The sequence below is a fragment of the Crassostrea angulata genome, chromosome 8 (assembly GCF_025612915.1).
Source record: "Crassostrea angulata isolate pt1a10 chromosome 8, ASM2561291v2, whole genome shotgun sequence".
Classification (NCBI taxonomy): Eukaryota; Metazoa; Mollusca; class Bivalvia; order Ostreida; family Ostreidae; genus Magallana; species Magallana angulata.
Genome location: NC_069118.1, coordinates 24,422,291 through 24,443,213, shown reverse-complemented (window position 1 = coordinate 24,443,213; position 20,923 = coordinate 24,422,291). Strand labels below are relative to the sequence as shown.

The following is a 20,923-nucleotide window of genomic DNA, read 5'->3' as shown; positions in this document are numbered from 1 at the left end:
GTCTGTTCTTTTATATATATATATATATATATATATATATATATATATATATATATATATATATATATATATATATATATATATAATTTGAATAATTACGTTATTTTTCGCCAGCGGAAATGTCCGAGTAGTTACGACTGTGACAGCGAATTACTAGTGTAGGAATATACATAGGACTACAAAAATATCTAAATAGTTCGTACCATTTAAAATCTGACAACTTTCAATGTTACATATTTAAAAGTTTTCTTGAAAAACAATGCTTCTCTCAGAGAATACATTACATCGAAATTAACGATTATTTCAAGTACTAAATCTTGTCAGCGGTGATGATTTGTGCTTAGGTCCAACGATTTAACTTCCGTTTTGCCAGACTAACTGCATAGGAGAGTTGATGACTAAAATCGACTCCAAAAAAGTGCATTGTTCATCTTAACATAAGACATTAACATGGTTATTTTTTTTTGTTTTTGTAGCAGATACCTTCATTGACATGACCCACAAAATTAATCTTTATCTGTTACTGTAAAAAAAAAGCTGATTGCAGGGCACAGGATGATTCTATCGTACATATATTGACGTCATGTATTATCAACTACCATGTAAAGTAAAAATAAAAAAAAATTATGACTTTCCGAGAAATGTTCGTATCATAATTACGTTTCCTATCTGTTCTTCGCTTGTTCTTATTCTTGGTGAATCTTTTCTACTTGAAGATTAAAATTTTGAATACAGCTTGGCATGAAAGATGAGTATCAGAAAAGATCTGTTTGAGCATCAAAGTAGATCAGAATTGATCAGAGGTGGACAGTGATTATAATTAATGTACATGGACATGTACGTATATTAGTTCAAAGCAAAACACAAGAAGGAGAGCGACCTTTCATTAGAGCAAGGATGGACGCGACGTATCTTACCGACCTTTGGCATCTATAAATTACATGAATATACAAGTACCATGAATTTAAATATTTCACATATATATATACTGCAGGAAATGCAACAATTACCTCTAGAATAGCATTGACATATGTCAAATTGATTTTATTTTGCCTTTTATCAATGAACTTATCTTATCCCGTTTTCCCAACGATTTGTTTCTTATTTTTAATGCGCAGATGGTTACTGTGTATGATGTTTTGATTAATTGTCATGTATTTTACAGAGTAGCCTCCCACTACGGCAAACCTGGATTTGTAACCTGGTTATAAATAGACTTTACCAGCCTTACTTTTTTCAGTATTTAAATATCCTCCCTTAAAACACTAACAATGCTTCGAATCGAGTGTAAACCCTATGACTTTGAAAACAAGGTTACCATGGATTTGAGACACATCTATATTTTGTGGAATCCTGCATTTTATAACACTTGTTTACACCGGAAAAGAATAAAAATCCCACTAGGATATCAACTTTAACGTTGTGTTATATAATCAAAATTTAATTTGTTGAAAGAATTTCTAATTTTGAAAGGTTATCCACATTTAAAAAGAGTTAACTATGGTGGAGGGTGTGCAAAAGCAAAATTTCACCTTTGACCCTATGAGTTTTATTCAGACCTCTTTTTGGTATCATTTCAATAATAAATATTTTATATTAGATGAAAGAACTAATTTATTTAGTTTGCCATATCATAATCCTGTCGTGAATCGTTTTTGATATATAAAAACTGGTATGTACATGTATTATACATTTCAGTCATAACCTGTTCTATTGGAAAGGGGGTATACTGTTGCGATTTTTTTCTGCTTCGGTTTGCTTTCTTCTTCTTATGAGATGAAAAAAAAATGATCATCAAAAGAAAAAGATATGCATTAACTAAAATTGATATTTGTCTTTTTATTAGCAACACTATCTATTTAGGATTTTTGTTGTTGTAAATGTTTATCATGCATGTGGATATTGAAAAAAAATTGAATGAAAGACAACCACGTATTTTTGTTCATTTTTATTTCTTGCAGACATGCTATTACATGTCTCGTGCAATGATCCTCTGTATTTATTAGCCCAACGTTATGGCGCTAACCAAACCAGCAGGTACAAGAAGCAAGAGAGGAAGAGTCAGAGCTCCAACCAACAGGGGTAAATTTTTCAAAGGTTTCTTTGTTACACTTTCTGGAGTAGTTAGCGATTCTGTAAAATAATGCATACCGAATCATTACATGGAAAATAAACATTGGAATATACGATGTCGTTTTCAATGCAGTATTATATTACATTTCACTGGGATATTTCTGTTCATTGCCTGATCCAAAACAATAAAAGATTAAGATATTTGTGTTTGATCTGTAAGTCTGAATGCATTTTCGTATACGTTTAAAAAATTGTACTTTTTATCCTGTGTTAAAATTTTTAAATGGGATGCATTTCAGACTAACGAGAATCAGCACCATTTATGTTTTTTTTAATTACTTAATTTAATTCATCAGAATTCTTTGAAAGAAAAATCTATGAACTCATAAACCAATTTAAGACTGATAATAGAAACAAAAACAGGAGTATTTTATTCTACCTTGAAGTTCACAGTTTTTCCCTTGAATCCCGAAAAACACACACATTTGCCTTTTTCGCAGTTACCACGGAAATTGCATTGTAGATTCGATTCGCAGTCATCTAAAATAGTAAAAAGGAAAAATACATTCTAGTATTTCAACAAAACGAGATATCTAACCTAAGGGAAAAAACGTTACCAAGACATTGAGGTGGTCCAAAGGTATCCGCAGGGCATGTACATACTCCGAATCCCTGTGGTGATAGGGTACACTCTGTAATTCCCTCGCACTGATTTGTAACTCCCAACTGATCACACTGACCTAAAATATTCAGTTCGAACTACATGTATAAACTGTAAAACCCAAAGTTTTTTATTGGTTTTTTTTTTTAAGGTAAAAAATTTTTGTGAAAAATCGTTTTCATCACCGTGCTCTAGTTCATAGTTACACAGTCAAAATTGCACCAAACGCATTTTTGAGAGAGAGAGAGAGAGAGAGAGAGAGAGAGAGAGAGAGAGAGAGAGAGAGAGAGAGCTATTAGCCTTACTTATCTCATTTTTGTTCATAAAAATGTATGTAACGTAACATTTTAAAAACTGATCAGTTTATTTAAGCATATTTTTGTATTCTTAAGAAAATAACTCTGAAATTCTGAAAGGGAAATTTAATATCCACTTTCTGTGTGTACTCACCGAGACAGCCGTCCGAAACAGCTTCAGTCAAGGGAGGGAAGTCGTAAAACCCGGGCTGACAATCACATTGTTGCTCTATACAATTGGTATTTTCACCACAATCGCTGGATTGATCCCATTCACAAACACCTTTACCTTCACAATGGCCATGAGCAGTTTTGCAAATGAAACTTAAAATACAAATGGAGAGGAGAAGCATAAACAAGTGATTCGACAACATCGCGTTTGTCATCTACTAACGTTATACTAATGTTCATAATCACTTCTACTTATATACGATGGAGTGATGCCATAATAAAAGGGTTAAACCACATTTACTTGTATTCACCATTCATATTAATATATTTTCTGCCCGAGGATAGGAGTTTAATATAATTGTATAATATAATATAATTGTATAATATAATTAGTATGATTACTACGCATTTAGTTGTATTAACCATTCATGTTAATATATTTTCTGCTCGATGATAGTAGTTTAAATATAACTTATATTAGTATGATTAATAAATATCAAAATGGATTTTTTTTCAGTACTTGAATGTATTTCCAATTCTTGTTGTAAAACATTAGTACGAGGCAAGCACAGGTACATGTTTGAATGAAGTCTACATTTTATTACAGCTTGAACTAAATGTACACTTAACATGTGCGGATCTAGAGGGGTGGCTGGTGTTCCGGACTGCCCTTGGAAATTTATTAAAACAAGATATTAGAGTTACCAGAATACTTCTTGGAAATCCACTCTGTCGAAATAAAATATCCATTAAATCTATCATTTCTTTCTAGGGAAAAATTTGAAATTACGAATAAACCATATATGTTTACCGTACTTATCATTTACAAAACTGTATTCAAAATTTATTCGTATTCATTTTGTAATGTTTGGAGGTTGTTGAGGGTTAACGTTAAGATTTTAAACAGTAAGATTTAGATAATTAATTGTTTGATTAATCAGTATTGTTTGAATTCAATCGTAACCTGCAGATAAATATAGGTCAACAAAATACCCTGTCGGGTTTATGGTCGGGCGTGATTTATTTAAATATCATCACGCTCGACCATAGTGATCACTTCATAATCAGGGATTTGGTTATTGTTATTTGTAGTGGTAATTGAGTGTAATTAATATCAAATTAAATTTCGGTGTAATTGAAAGTGTTTAAGTTCATACAAATCATGATTAGAATTAAATATTCTAAATAAAATGATTTTAAAGTATACTATAGTTTGTACCAAGCTACGAATAATTTCAAAGTCATTATGTAATATCTATCTTTAAGACATTATTGGTGCAAATATTATGATTGAATAATTATATGACAGATACATATCTTTACTGATAGAAAATGTAAAGAGTTGTTTCAAGACAATATGCGTCAGACGGGTACTTCATTTATTTTGATATACATGCAAATAAATTCTCAAGTTGATGGTCATTCTTGGTCATTTTATTTTATCCATTTTACACTAAAACAAAATAATTGGTACATTCAAATCTAGTCGTTATCTTTCTAAAACGCGATTGTTCACTTATATCAGTTATGTTATAGAAAGTGAATCATAAGTTAAAAATGAATATCCTTCGATGACTTTTTTTCAAGGGTGCTTTATTCTACAAATATGATGATTCAATACTGCCCTAGGATAAAAGGTGAAATGAAACTAATTAAGTATGATGGATGAGTATGAAAATATCTTTTTCCTAGTACTTTGTTACATTTCCTTGTATAGCCTCTCAGTAGTCAGTATAGGGCAAGCACTAGGTGATCTACCTTACCTTAGAGCTAGATAGGACATAGGCACAGCGTGTCTCGTCGACCGAGGACATCTTCTACCTTGATAACTAGATATTATCTTAAACTCGCCATACAGTTCTATGTAAAAAAAAAAAAAAAAAAAAAAACAATAATGTTTTGTGTTCATGTGCATCATTCAACCAAGGTTTTGTTTTATATTTACAGACAACATATAGGTTACATGTAACAATATTTTAACACATATCTTAACACAACAATATATTATGAATTCAGATGCAGTGAATTAGCATTTCAGTTATGAAATACTTTATATAATAAGAAAGAAAGATAAAGTGGGGAGAGCAAATGCCTGACAGATGTTCCATGAGGTCTTGGGTGTTTCTTATTAAAAACATGAATAATGATAACAAATACATAGGCCTATACATGTACATTATAATTATCAGATAGGCATACCTTATTATGCAATTTAAAACATTGGTGATATATTTGTTGTTTTTTTACTACTGTTGAAAATAGGTTTTTGTTTTTCTTTGTACATCATTTACCGAATATGAAGAAAACTATCAGAATAAATGATCTTTATATACTGAATAATACCGGTTTGTAGAAATTTGTGAAAACAATGCACTTTTATGCAGAATATCATTCTTCCCGTCTTCTGTACCCCGAATCAACAGACCAACCCGATAACGAACCCGATTGTAATTATACAAAAAACCCTGTCGATTAAATTAACCACACAATACTTGAAACTATTTTATAGAACTTATTTGTTTGTTAGAAATAATAAAAAGGAAGGGTCCAAGTAATGCATAATATTATTACTTACTTTCCTTGTTTATTCAATACACACCGAACCCGATACCGAACCCGAACATTAAAAAATTGGAATATAAAAAATTAATTTTCTCGAAAATATGTCAACCAGACGCTTCAAAAATGTAAACTTGATCTGTAGTTTGATATTTTGAAGCTGTTCAGCAAATTTCATGTTATTCCTCAAACGCATAAAGAAAAAAGCGTGGAAAACTGAAGTGGAACAGACAGACAGACAGACGGACGGACGGACGGACAGACGGACTGACGGACGCAGAGGAAAGCTATAGTCCCCTCCTGTGAAACCGGTTGGGGACTAATAAAATATCCTTTAAAAAGTGTGAAAACACTAGTGGTGTTGAAATACTAGACGTGTATTCATTTTTGGGATTTTATGTGCTACATTTTGTTTGCTTTTATATACATGTAACTGATTGTTGTTATATTTAATTTTTTAAAAACAATATTTCAAAGAACTAAATAGAAAGTTGAAAAATTATACTAATAAACGTTTTAAAAAGTACATACTCTGTATCAAATGTAATTGCAATTGGAATTGCTGCGAATAACACTTCTCGTTTGGAAACAGCCTAAGAGATAGAGGCCATTATTACATACAACGGTAAAGAAAATGAAGAACAGCAACATGTAAACGTTAAAATCGGGGAGGCTAATAATCAACATCCAGCAGTACCAGATGAAAATGAATTGAGAGAATTTACTGTTAACTTTTCTGAAGTTATATGAGCAAAGAGTGTGGTGAAAGAACACAGAATATCCCATTACGCCGACATCTCATGTCGCACCTGAGGCGGTTCTGTTACATACCGAGTGCTCATTAAAGTTACGGCCCTTGATACATTAGAACTCATCCGATGTTCGTATCATAATTACGTTTCCTATCTGTTGGTCGCTTGTTCTTATTCTTGGTGAATCTTTTCTACTTTAAGATTAAAACTTTAAATGCAGCTTGGCTTGAAAGATGAGTATCAGAAAAGATCTGTCTGAGAATCAAAGAAGTTAGATCAGAATTGATCGGACGTGGACAGTGATTATAAAAAATGTACATGTATGTATATTAGTTCAAAGCAAAACACAAGGAGAGCAATCTTTCATCAGAGCAAGGATGGACGCGACGTTCTTACCGACCTTTGGCATCTATAAATTACATGTATATATTAGTACCATGAATTTAAATATTTCACATATATATATCTGCAGGAAATGCAACAATTACCTCTAGAATAGCATTGACATATGTCAAATTGATTTTATTTTGCCTTTTATCAATAAACTTATCTTATCTTTTTTCCCCACGAACTGTTTCTCATTTTTAATGGTTACTGTGTATGATGTTTTGATTGGCTGTCACGTATTTTACAGATTAGTCTCCCACTACGGCAAACCTAGATTTGTAACCTAGTTATATATAGACTTTACCAGCCTCACTTTTTTCAGTATTTAAATATCCTCCCTTAGAACACTAACAATGCTTCGAATCGCGTATAAACCCTATGACTTTGAAAACAGGGTTACCATGGATTTGAGACACATCTATATTTTGTGGAATCCTGCATTTTATAACACTTGTTTACACCGGAAAAGAATAAAAATCCCACTAGGATATCAACTTTAACTTTGTGTTATATAATCAAAATTTAATTTGTTGAAAGAATTTCTAATTTTGCAAGGTTTTCCACTTTTAAAAAAAGTTAACTGTGGTGGAGGGTGTGCAAAAGCAAAATTTCACCTTTGACCCTAGGAGTTTTATTCAGACCTCTATTTGGTATCATTTCAATAATAAATATTTTATATTAGATGTAAGAACTAATTTATTTAGATTTTCCATACCATAATCCTGTCATGAATCGTTTTTTATATATAAAAACTGGTATGTACATGTATTATACATTTCAGTCATAACCTGTTCTGATGGAAAGGGGGTATATTGTTGCGATTTTTTTTTCTGCTTCGGTTTGCTTTCTTCTTCTTATGTGATGAAAAAAAATGATCATCAAAAGAAAAAGATATGCATTAACTAAAATTGATATTGGTCTATTTATTAGCAACACTATCTATTCAGGCTTTTTGTTGTTGTAAATGTCTATTATGCATGTGAATATTGAAAAAAAAATTGAATGAAAGACAACCACGTATTTTTGTTCATTTTTATTCCTTGCAGACATGCTATTGCATATCTCGTGCAATGATCCTCTATATTTATTAGACCGACGTTATGGCGCTAACCAAACCAGCAGGTAAAAGAAGCAAGAGAGGAAGAGTCAGAGCTCCAATCAACAGGGGTAACTTTTTCAAAGGTTTCTTTGTTACGCTTTCTGGAGTAGTTAGCGATTCTGTAAAATAATGCATACTGAATCATTACATGGAAAATAAACATTGGAAAATGCGATGTCGTTTTTAATGCAGTATTATATTACATTTCACTGGGATATTTCTGTGCATTGCCCGATCCAAAACAATAAAAGATTAAGATATTTGTGTTTGATATGTAAGTCTGAATGCATTTTCGTATACGTTTAAAAAATTGTACTTTTTATCCTGTGTTAAAAATTTTAAATGGGATGCATTTCAGACTAACGAGAATCAGCATCATTTATGTTTTTTTAATTACTTAATTTAATTCATCAGCATTCTTTGAAAGAAAAATCTATGAACTCATAAACCAATTCAAGACTATTTTATTCTACCTTGAAGTTCACAGTTTTTCCCTTGAAATCCCGAAAAACACACACATTTGCCTTTTTCGCAGTTACCACGGAAATTGCATTGTAGATTCGATTCGCAGTCATCTAAAATAGTAAAAAGGAAAAATACATTCTCGTATTTCAGCAAAACACGAGATATCTAACTTAAGTGAAAAAACGTTACCAAGACATTGAGGTGGTCCAAAGGTATCCGCAGGGCATGTACATACTCCGAATCCCTGTGGGGATAGGGTACACTTTGTAATTCCCTCGCACTGATTTGTAACTCCCAACTGATCACACTCACCTAAAATATTCAGATCGAACTACATGTATGAACTGTAAAACCCAAAGTTTTTTATTGTTTTTTTTTTTCAAGGTAAAAAGTTTTTGTGAAAAATCGTTTTCATCATCGTGCTCTATTTCATAGTTACACAGTCAAAATTGCACCAAACTCATTATTTTTTTAGAGAGAGAGAGAGAGAAAGAGAGAGAGAGCTATTAGCCTTACTTATCTCATTTTTGTTCATAAAAATGTATGTAACGTAACATTTTAAAAAATGATCAGTTTATTTAAGCATATTTTGTATTCTTAAAAAAATAACTCACCGAGACAGCCGTCCGAAACAGCTTCAGTCAAGGGAGGGAAGTCGTAAAACCCGGGCTGACATACACATTGTCGCTCTATACAATTGGTATTTTCACCACAATCGCTGGATTGATCACATTCACAAACACCTTTACCTTCACAACGGCCATGAGCAGTTTTGCAAATGAAACTTAAAATACAAATGGAGAGGAGAATCATAAACAAGTGATTCGACAACATTGCGTTTGTCATCTACTAACGTTATACTAATGTTCATAATCACTTCTACTTATATATACGATGGAGTGATGCCGTAATAAAAGGGTTAAACCACATTTACTTGTATTCACCATTCATATTAATATATTTTATGCTCGAGGATAGGAGTTTAATATAATTGTATAATATAATATAATTGTATAATATAATTAGTATGATTACTAAGCATTTAGTTGTATTAACCATTCATGTTAATATATTTTCTGCTCGATGATAGTAGTTTAAATATAACTTATATTAGTATGATTAATAAATATCAAAATGGATTTTTTTTTCAGTACTTGAATGTATTTCCAATTCTTGTTGTAAAACATTAGTACGAGGCAAACACAGGTACATGTTTGAATGAAGTCTACATTTTATTACAGCTTGAACTAAATGTACTCTTAACATGTGCGGATCTAGAGGAGTGGCTGGTGTTCCGGACTGCCCTTGGAAATTTATTAAAACAAGATATTAGAGTTACCAGAATACTTCTTGGAAATCCACTCTGTCGAAATAAAATATCCATTAAATCTCTCATTTCTCTCTAGGGAAACATTTGAAACAACGAATGAACCATATATGTGTACCGTACTTAACATTTACAAAACTGTATTCAAAATTTATTCGTATTCATTTTGTAATGTTTGGAGGTTGTTGAGGGTTAACGTTAAGATTTTAAACAGTAAGATTTAGATAATTAATTGTTTGATTAATCAGTATTGTTTGAATTCAATCGTAACCTGCAGATAAATATAGGTCAACAAAATACCCTGTCGGGTTTATGGTCGGGCGTGATTTATTTAAATATCATCACGCTCGACCATAGTGATCACTTCATAATCAGGGATTGGGTTATTGTTATTTGTAGTGGTAATTGAGTGTAATTAATATCAAATTAAATTTCGGTGTAATTGAAAGTGTATAAGTTCATACAAATCATGATTAGAATTAAATATTCTAAATAAAATTATTTTAAAATATACTATAGTTTGTACCAAGCTACGAATAATTTCAAAGTCATTATGTAATATCTATCTTTAAGACATTATTGGTGTAACTATTATGATTTCCCAATTTCTACCAGATCTGAATAATTATATGACAGATACATATCTTTACTGATAGAAAATGTAAAGCGTTGTTTGAAGACAATATGCGTTAGACGGGTACTTCATTTATTTTGATATACATGCAAACAAATTCTCAAGTTGATATTCAATTTTTTGTTATTTTCTTTTCTTCATTTTACACTAAAACAAAATAATTGGTACATTCAAATCTAGTCGTTATCTTTCTCAAACGCGATTGTTCACTTACATCAGTTATGTTATAAAGAGTGAATCATAAGTTAAAAATGAATATCCTTCGATGACTTTTCTTCAAGGGTGCTTTATTCTAAAAATATGATGATTCAATACTGCCCTAGGATAAAAGGTGAAATGTAACTAATTAAGTATGATGGATGAGTATGAAAATATCTTTTTCCGAGTACTTTGTTACATTTCCTTGTATTGCCTCTCAGTAGTCAGTATAGGGCAAGCACTAGGTGATCTATCTTACATTAGAGCTAGATAGGATAGGCACAGTGTGTCTCTTCGACCGAGGACATCTTGTACCTTGATAACCTTGATGTACATTATGATTATCAGATACATTGTTATGCAATGTAAAACATTGGTGATATATTTGTTGTTATTTTACTACTGTTGAAAATAGGTTTTGTTTTTCTTTGTACACCATTTACCGAATATGTAGAAAACTATCAGAATAGATGGTCTTTTATATTCTGAAATAGCTATATACTCGGTTTCACGGTTTACAGGTATTTGCTATTCTACCAAAATTGTAATATGTTCGGTATGCTGTTTTATTATTTCAGTTTGTCATGCCACGGTTTGGCCACATGCTGCTGTTCTTGTGCTGATTTGCATATTCCAGAATCTTAGACCTGTGACTCCTATGTTTTATTGAGATGCATATTTCTGGCAGGAAACAGAAGTAATATACCGCCATGAAAGTGAAATTACATGGTGCAGACTAAAGACTTGATATGTGAAGGCAATGATTTGAATGTTTCTGATGTATTGCATAGCACTTAAATGAAAACAATTTTTGTATGCACTCCTTATCAAAATATTTCTGAAAAATTGTGCCCTACCTGAGTTTATCCCTGAAAACCCTACTCTCTGAATGGTATAATTCAATCAAAATTCACTGCAGAGTGTGCACGCATGTCCATAACGTAATGGAAAGGAATAAACAGTGTATGACAGAACAATTAATCATTTTAATGTTTCAAAATGTGGCGGAATATAATGTGTACAAATGCTGAAGCAATGTGAGGAAAGATATGAAAACCTATCACAGGTTGTTGAAGAAAAAGAACTCATTATTAATGAAATGTCTTATAAAAAGTTTGAAAACACTAGTGGTGTTGAAATACTAGACGTGTATTCATTTTTGGGATTTTATGTGCCATATTTTGTTTGCTTTTACATAACTGATTTTTGTTATATTTAATTTTTAAAAACAATATTTCAAAGAACTAAATAGAAAGTTGAAAAATTATACTAATAAACGTTTTCAAAAGTACATACTCTGTATCAGATGTAATTGCAGTTGGAATTGCTGCGAATAACACTTCTCATTCGGAAACAGCCCAAGAGATGGAGGCAATTATTACATACAGCGGTAAAGAAAATGAAGAAGAGCAACCTGTAAACGTTAAAATCGGGGAGGCTAATAATCAACATCCAGCAGTACCAGATGAAAATGAATTGAGAGAATTCACTGTTAACTTTTCTGAAGTTATATGAGCAAAGATGTGGTGAAAAGAACACAGAATATCCCATTACGCCGACAACCCATGTCGCACCTGAGGCAGTTCTGTTACATACCGAGTGCTCATTAAAGTTACGGCCCTTGATACATTAGAACTCATCAGAAATTTCAAAAGACAAAGCTAAAAAATCTTGGATCTCTACCTGAGTGTGTTCTTTATCCATGTAGTTTGAGAGAATTGCCAATTTATTTACACACTGAATACATTAGTATGTGCGTGTGTGTGACAGAACATATTAGACTAAGTGCAATATATAAAATTTATTGTAATCTATTTGATTGCCGGTGTAAAATTAAAAGCACAGAAATCATCTGTACAGTAACGGAAAACTGTGTTTTATATACATGACTGTATATATAATACAAGAAATGCATTTTTGAATTTTGTATTTTCAACAAAGGATAAGTGCTGATAAATCAAAGTTCCTTTATTTACATGACTGTGTCGCGAAAATCGTTGCCAATCAATTTTTCTATTACTTTAAGATAGGCCTAATTCACTACACCAAGGCAACTTCTAATCCGCCTTGGTTTACCGAATCATTTTTTTAATCAACTTTTTTATCCCAAATTGCATATTTTCGCCTTTTTTATTCTTATACTTCTTATTCATTATGTTATCTTTCATAGTCAAGTAATTTTCTGCTGATTTGATAAACTTTTTCAATGTGTAGTGAGCCATCCTTACCTGATCTAATCTAACATTCAGAATACCTCATTTAAACAAAATTTAGGACACAGAGTGTACATAAAAGATTCATATTTTAACAGGGTTCTACAAAGGAAAAATCTGGTTATTGAAATGGTAAAAATGGCAGATGGGTGGGTGGCAACCAAAACGTTACCCCTGTTGAACAGATACATCTTCCTTTGTTTTCAAGATAGTAAGATGTTGTTTTGTAGATCAATTGTACAGAGATGTGCATATTACTAAGATTTTGATTTTTGATAATTTCATTTCAAATTCCACCTGTTGAACTTGGTCATTTATTGGAATAAAATTACAATCAGAGTACCTCGATTGCGTGGATAACTCCTCCTACAGTATTAAAGATAGGAGATTGTTGTTTTTGGAGATCAATTGTATATATATATCGGAGATGTGCATATTATTTGGATTTTGATGTTTTAGTATTTCAGAAAAAATACCAGCTGTTGAACTTAGTTATTTGTTGGCATAGTATTGCAAATAGGATACCCCTATATCAGAGATGTGCGTATTACTTTTTTTTATTTTTGTTAATTTATGAAAAAATATACCACCGTTGAACTTTTTAAAGTTATTTTTTGGCAAAATATTGCATATTGCATATAGAGTACCGAATTTTTCTGAATAGTAGTGTTATCAATTCAGGGTTGACTATTGGATTATGGATATTGTTCACACAAATGAAAATCCGGTTTGCCGCACTTTGACAGCTTTTTCATGTTTTCTATAGTATGCACCAAACATCAGATCACTCACCTGAGCTGAAAGCTCAAGTGAGCTATTCTGATCACATTTTGTCCGTCGTCCGTCTGTCCGTCTGTCTGTCTGTACGTCTGTCCGTCGGTAAACTTTTCACATTTTGAACTTCTTCTCTAAAACCACTTAACCAAATTCAACCAAATTTGGTTCAAAGCATTCATATGGAAAGATGGATATAAATTGCAGAAATGAAAGAAAAATTTTCATTGAAAGCGGAGAAAACCTCAAAACTGTAAAAAAAAAAAGAAGGGGGGGGGTGCATTTTAAAAAATCTTCTTCTCAAGAACTACTGAGGCATATTCAACGTAATTTAGCATGAATAATCCATATGGGAAGGAAAATATAAATTGCAAAAATAAAATGATAAGTCTGTTTCAAATCTGAGTTATTACGAAAATAATAATAAAGGAAAGGCGTGTTTCAATCAGTTTAATAGCTTCGGGTTCAGCATCCGGTAAAATGGGTAGGCAAGACTTGGCCTGGGCAAAACAAAAGATTGGCAGTTATTAATCTGCCAATCTCATTACAATTTCAGGACATTTGATGGGCCAGTATATTTGTATTCGCTGTAAATATTGCTGCGAAATAATGCGTATTTGGAATTGACGATTGCCGATCTGCCCCGGCTTTTATTTAGCCACGTCCCGGGTTTGCATACCCATTTTACCTCGTATTCCATAATTCTAAAACGAGGTTCTTTGTTTAAAGCACCCATGACACTATATGATAAACGGGTCGATCTGACAATGATGAATTTGTTTGTTGTGCAACAGTTCGTGTACGAAGGGAATCTTTGAAACATGCAAAATACATTGGTGCCGATTTTGTGAAGTAAATTGAGGCTAAATATTTCAATGCGTTGACAGTTTTCACATATGATGGTGGTTTAAGCTTGTGATTTTCGTTTCGTTTTCATTTATGCTTTGCGTTAACCTGGGAACTGTCGCTTGTATTTCCTGATTTTTATGTATCAAATCAAACAGTGACTTCGGTAAATCAAACAGTTTACTGTTTACCTGCGCAAAAGCAACATCTGATGTGTTAAGAAAGAACTAAAATGCAATTCATTCAGGCTATCGTTAATTCGGTATAATCTTCTGCGTAATGTTAGAATAATGCAATATGTTTTGTTGAGATACTCGACATTTTCTCGAATTTATTCAGTTTAGAAAGAGTTTAATATCGCTGACGGAAATATGTAGGTATATACATGTATATGATTCATTTTGAAAAATAAATTGTGTTCTTTATTTGTTATAGTGCATGTTGTTTACAATTTCTATTTACTTACCATATTTGAGTGTTAAGCTTTGAATTATATGCAAGATACAGAGATTTCCTCACAATTCAATGTTTGTACACAGAATTGAGGCCATTCATTTTTTTCCATTTTAAATGCCGAATAGGAAATACCAAGTTAAAAATTTTAAGCTGCATGAATGTAATAAACTCATGTGAACAAAATATGACTCAAACCTAGCAAAGTTTTGAGCTCATCTTGCTTATAATTCTACGATTGACGCTGAAATTTTGGTTGATCATTAGAAATTTTATATGAATAAGAGTATGTTAAATACTTGTACACAAAAAAAATAAAGAATGATATGCTGTATATAACTACTCTCTGGGGCCCCCTCTTTATACAATGAATAATGTGAAATGTGAGTAAATAAAAACGACATCGTTAAAACAGTTTCCATAATTCTGAAACATTTCTGTTGCGGGGATAAAAGAATTATCGCTATTCCTAAGAAAATGTTACAGCGGAAAATTATCCTGGTTTGTAGCCATTTGTTATTTTTTAATAAAAATGAAAATAATGGGTGGGCCATAGTAAATTAGAGTGATGTGCCTGTCAATACGGTAACATTGATTTTTATAGCTCTTTAACATGTCACGTGACAACATTTTTCATTCCAGTGTATTCATCAATCAAGTGTGAATAAAGTTATAAAAGTCACGAGTTTACGCGAGGTAAACAACAGTCATTTAATTATAATGGAGAAGACAAATTAAATTATTGAATATATTTATTTTGAGAAATTGAGCGCATTGAGGTGCAATTTTCTTCTTCACATAAATTATATACATGTAGGATTTTTTTGATAAAATACAATAACTATTATATTAAAAAAAAAATACAATAACTAGTAAGTAGTTGAGGAAGAAAATGTACCTATATGCTCTCATATATTTTGATCGCTTTATCAAGTAGGGGAGGGGGGCAGAACGAAAATACAGGGAATTAAAAGTTATATAACAGTGTACCCCTACCAAATATTTAGTTCTATATCTTGCGTATGATTTTCTTATTCTGTGTAAAAACAGTATTTCATGAAGGTACAATGTCAAAGATTACGTGTATGCAAAAATAAGTGTAAAATTCGAATACTTTACAATATTTATTTTTTTGTTATTCTACCGAGGGCCATATGGCACAATATCTTTTGAACGCCCATTGTTGCTCAGATGAGCGATGTGGCCCCATGGGCCTCTTGTTTAAAACACTTTTACAATAATAAGCTTAAGTTTACTGGTTGTGCTTTTAAGTGTCACATAATAAAATGTGTTTTATCAAACTTAATGTCCTCTTCTTGAACATTAATTTTTTTATTTTACATGTAATATGCTTACCATAAGTATGTGAATATTTTAAAAAAATATATATTACAAAGTCATCGTGATTTAATGTTTTTATACAACACTAAAAGCCCCTCCCCATGAAAATTCAAACTTATTTAAATTCACAGGATAAATTTATCGAAGATAGGTACCGACCCCCCCCCCCCGGAAAACACAATTATTCCTCGGACCTCTCTCCATCACCCACACCCCTCCTGTAAAGTATGCTATCTTGATAACATTTCCTTGCTTTTGACAAAGTGGAATTGGCGACTCCTAAAACTCTACATCGTGTTTTATTGCAATCAAAATAATCGATATCATAATTGTGCTGAGGAACAAGACGCACTGACACTGCAGACTCTAGTGGATGTGTCAAAGTTTGTATTAGGTGGACATTTCACCGCGGTTGCAACCCCGCCTTCACATTTGTAGTAGGTGTCGCAAGGTCTAGTAGGATATTGGTAATGTCCGTCAGCTTTTCCGGAACAGTCCGGAAGAAGTCCAATGTTGAACCAGGAAATTGGAATAGCGAATCGATGTGTACACTTGCCGTTGTAAGGAAACATTTGCGCCTGCCAATCGGTGTCTCTCGGACAGGTTCCTTCAGCTATAACTCTTTCTTGGAGACAGATGATGTAAAAAGGACCAGGACGCTTAACCGGATGTTCATTAAATCCGTCAGGTAAGCCTGCGCAGCTAAAGTGATAAGCCTGACAGTTCCCCATATGTCGATTCATGAAGAGTTGAACCCAGTACTTGCCTTGTTAAATACATATACATTTTAGAATAAGATAGAAGACTTTAAAGGTTTTTCTCATTAAAAATACACAGACAGTATCGTAGAAAATGAAAAACAACAGACTAATAAATTATCCATTCATTTATGTTTTGTAACTTTATCAGGGTGTATGTACATGACTTCAGCATTACTTATTTCAAAAAGTAATTGATAAATAAAATGTTTGTCCATGATGTGATCGACAGAGCGAAATAATATGTTTGCAATTAGAAATTATAAAATGTAATAAGTACTCACAATAGTCTTTGACTTGTGGACGCGATCCACACGTGACCTTTGTAAAGTTTTCACATCGATGAGTTACGTCAGAGAACTGCTCTGGATACGGACACTCTGCTAAATTATTTGGAAAACCGTTCCACATCTTAAAATTTGGATTGCAATAAAGCTGACACCCTAACTCAATGGAGTGGTTTCCAGGCTTACAACTTCTACTTACTGATTCGAACACGGTTCCATTTGGACATTTTACAGCGCTCGCTACGCCTCTTTGGCAACGATAATAAGCATCACATTGTCTCCCGACTCCAAAGTAATCTCCTTGTTGTCTGTAATAACTATCATGTTCAAATCGGTAATTCCCGTCTTCCTTTCCTTCGCAACTTGACAGGAATCCACCATCTTGGAATGGAACTTCGAACGGATTGGTGCATTGGCCATGATACGGTATCTTGTAAATGTTCCACAAACTATCGTCTTCACACGTGCCCGTATTTATTAATCTCTCCTGAAAGCAGTTGAAATACGCGTTGATACCTTGGTAACCTTGATGATAACCGTCCGCTTTGCCTCTACAGCTTGGATATTGCCATTCGCATGTGGAGGTGCTCCCCGAATGAATCCTATATTCGCCTATAAGTATGCATTGTGATTTGACTAATACATAAAAATATACATGCACAAGCAATGAGATGTGTATAGATTCACAACAACAACAACAAGTCAAAAATTGTTAAATGCTTACATTTATCCTTCACCTCTTTTCTCATTCCACAGCATACCTCTGTAAAGTTCTCACATCTTAAAGACTTGGTGGAGAACAGAGATGGATATGGACATTCCACCATGTGCTGCTCTAAGTGAGGAGGAACATCGGAGTACGTCAAGGAGCAGTTGTAATACAGCTGACATTCGTCCGCATGAGGAAATACCAGTAATGGGTGGTCACGACATACCGCTTGTACTTTTGAAACTGACAAAAAACCACAATATCCGCTATGCATCTTTGTGATATACAGCAAAAAATATGAAAAAATAACTGTTAAAATTAATTGTCAGATGCTTCAAATACGTAAATCAATATTTTACAGAATTTCAAATAATGAGAAATCATATCATAAATTTTAGGTTAAAATAAATGTGAATGGATTATTGTCTAATTTGTCAAAGAAATAAAGCGCCTTACCAGGTACACCTACTGAGGTCACCGCAGAAGATACCAAAGCCAAGTGTTCACCGTATAAAGTCCCCGACACGGATCTTAATTTAGACGAAAAATCTAACAATTTTGCGATGTCCAATTGTAATTTTGCATTTGAATTCACATCTCCATGGCAGCGGTCCTGACTGTTCAGAGTTTCACTGCCTTTAGTGAAAATCACAAGGCTTAAAAATAGCAACAAGTACATGTAGCTATCCATGTTAAACCAAAAAGAAGTTTACCGTCAGTAAAATAGGATTTGATCGTTACAATACTCTTATCTGTGTTGAACGTGACAGGTTTGCTGTAGAGATTGCACCGTCGTCAACATTTGGCTTTTTTCTGGAAGCCTCCGTTGCACAGCACTTTGTAAAAAGCAAAATAACATAAAAATGAATGCTTGAAGGTTGATTATGAGTGATGATGTATTTTTACTGTAAACCGCTAGGATACATTATTGGCAATCCCAGGTTTGTGCATAGTGCTTTAACATTGAAATGTTAAATAAAATCGTCAAAAAATTAGGCCGGGGGCATCAATCGTTTATTTGGTATAGTTTATCAGATTAAGTGTTTTTCACTGAATTCATCACACATTGTTTATAAACTATATTTTAAACTAATTTATTAGCTCTGACCTTTATATTTTTTGTAATAAAAAATCGAATAATTAAGCAAAATTATAAAATGTTGTGGATATGATATACATAGCACTTTTAAACAGTACATGTGTTTAAATTGTAATACATGTATTTGGTTTGTCTTTTGCCTTCTAGATAAAAGTGTGCATTACTTATTGTTATGTACAGAGTAATATCATGGATTTTATCATCGTGATGTGCATGCAGTTTTTAATGATTCAAGTCAATTTTCAAATTACCCAGGGGGTCTTCATGATGGTAGTTGTTTAGTATTCAAATGAGTGTAACATTTGCCCGTCAACGACCTCCAGAAAAGAAAACAGCAAATACAGAAAGATTATTCTCGATTCTCGATCACCGAAAGGCCAGTAATTGAACGTTAGCAAGCCACAAATTACTCAGATATTGCTATAAATTCATATGTATCGAAATGAAAATGATTTTTTTATAGTATTTGGGCATTTCGAAAAAGTTATGACAAATGTGTCTAGCTGAGATAAAACGCGAATGTATGGAAATGTGAGATTTTTGCAATTTGGTTTCTGAACGGTGCAACAGCGGTTAGAATCCTAACTTTATTCATAATGTAATATAATATATTGATATGTTAATTTTAGTGATACCACTAAGCCAGATGTAATGATGAATATTGGCCATGGTTAGCAAATAAACAATACCAGGCTAAGTCAATGTTTTTTCTTCCATAATTCCTAATATTACAATAATGCTACCAATAAACGATTTCCGAATATCTATTGAGTTATCGAACATATACGTACAGCAGAGTTGTCTTACTGGTTGTAAAGGTATGTATATCGAATGTACTTAGTAAAATCATCAAGAAATGTTAGAAATACAATGTTAGAAGGGGCACTGTAGCAACCTCTAATGATACAACGTCCACTAATGATATAATGTTGCATTAGTGGTCAGGATGTTGACCACTAATGATATAATTTTATCATTAACGAACAACCTAACCGTCCGCTAATGATATAATTTTAGATTTATATCATTAGCGGTCAAAAACCGTAACCTCTAATGATATGGAAAACAAATGAGAAATAAGGACTACCTTGACCACTAATGATACACATTTGCACACATTTTTAATTGCATTAGTGGATGGATTTGCAACCTTTAATGATATAATATGATATAATTTAATATAAAATTATATATATATATATTTGATTTGATTTTCATACGATACTGCATAAGAATTGGTTAATTTTTTTTTTGGTGGGGGGGGGGGGGGGGCGTTATTTGATCATATACATGTATTTTGTCCTTTAAAATACACCATTCTGACATTACCCTGATATTTTGCCTTTTTACTTGAACTGAAATAGTCGCATACAGACAAAATACATACCATTTATGACTTCGTCTGTTTACTTGAAGATCCAAATTGATTATCATTAATCAAAAAGGAGTTGTGCTAAATATTTTTAGTTGAAGAAAGTTTGAAGAAAAGCAATTTTACGATATTAAAACATTATTGATAAACTTTTAGCGGGATTTTATTAACATGAAAAAGGTCCAATTCATAAGACTTATTCTGCCTGGTGCAGGCAGATAGCTAACCTTGCACAACGCAAACAAAAGTCACACGGGTTTCATATTTTATTTTGTGTGGAAACGTTGCCGTCATGAATAATATTGGTAAAAAACTACAACAAATAGAAATAACAAATTACTAAATAGGAAAATATAGAATTTAACTTTATACCTTTAACTGTAAATTACTTTAAAGACTATAATGGTGTGCCATACTTTTAAGAATGTTTTATCTGTAAAATAAATTTC

The 20,923-nt window shown here is 32.4% G+C and overlaps 1 protein-coding gene and 2 pseudogenes across 1 annotated transcript; 1 reads left to right on the top strand and 2 right to left on the bottom strand.

Annotated features, from left to right (window-relative positions):
• Positions 1-1,941: 1,941 nt before the first annotated feature.
• On the bottom strand, positions 1,942-9,301 carry LOC128160576 (tenascin-like; annotated as a pseudogene).
• Positions 9,302-10,474: 1,173 nt separating this feature from the next.
• LOC128160827 (uncharacterized) lies at positions 10,475-12,137 on the top strand (annotated as a pseudogene).
• Positions 12,138-16,529: 4,392 nt separating this feature from the next.
• LOC128159837 (uncharacterized) lies at positions 16,530-18,767 on the bottom strand. Its single transcript, XM_052823040.1, has 4 exons — positions 18,460-18,767; positions 18,019-18,246; positions 17,292-17,906; positions 16,530-17,015 (listed from the first exon to the last, which is right to left on the bottom strand). The coding sequence occupies exons 1-4, from the start codon at positions 18,692-18,694 to the stop codon at positions 16,573-16,575; spliced, it is 1,521 nt and encodes a 506-aa protein (XP_052679000.1). The 5' UTR covers positions 18,695-18,767; the 3' UTR covers positions 16,530-16,572.
• Between the last annotated feature and the right edge of the window lie 2,156 nt (positions 18,768-20,923).

Excerpts from the sequence above, each read along its gene's own strand:
- LOC128159837 (XM_052823040.1), bottom strand. The coding sequence starts at position 18,694 with ATGGATAGCTACATGTACTTGTTGCTATTTTTAAGCCTTGTGATTTTC. Across the intron at positions 18,247-18,459 it reads GACCTCAGTAGGTGTACCTG|TTTCAAAAGTACAAGCGGTA; the intron begins GTAAGGCGCTTT and ends GTTTTTTGTCAG. Across the intron at positions 17,907-18,018 it reads AAAAGAGGTGAAGGATAAAT|GCGAATATAGGATTCATTCG; the intron begins GTAAGCATTTAA and ends GCATACTTATAG.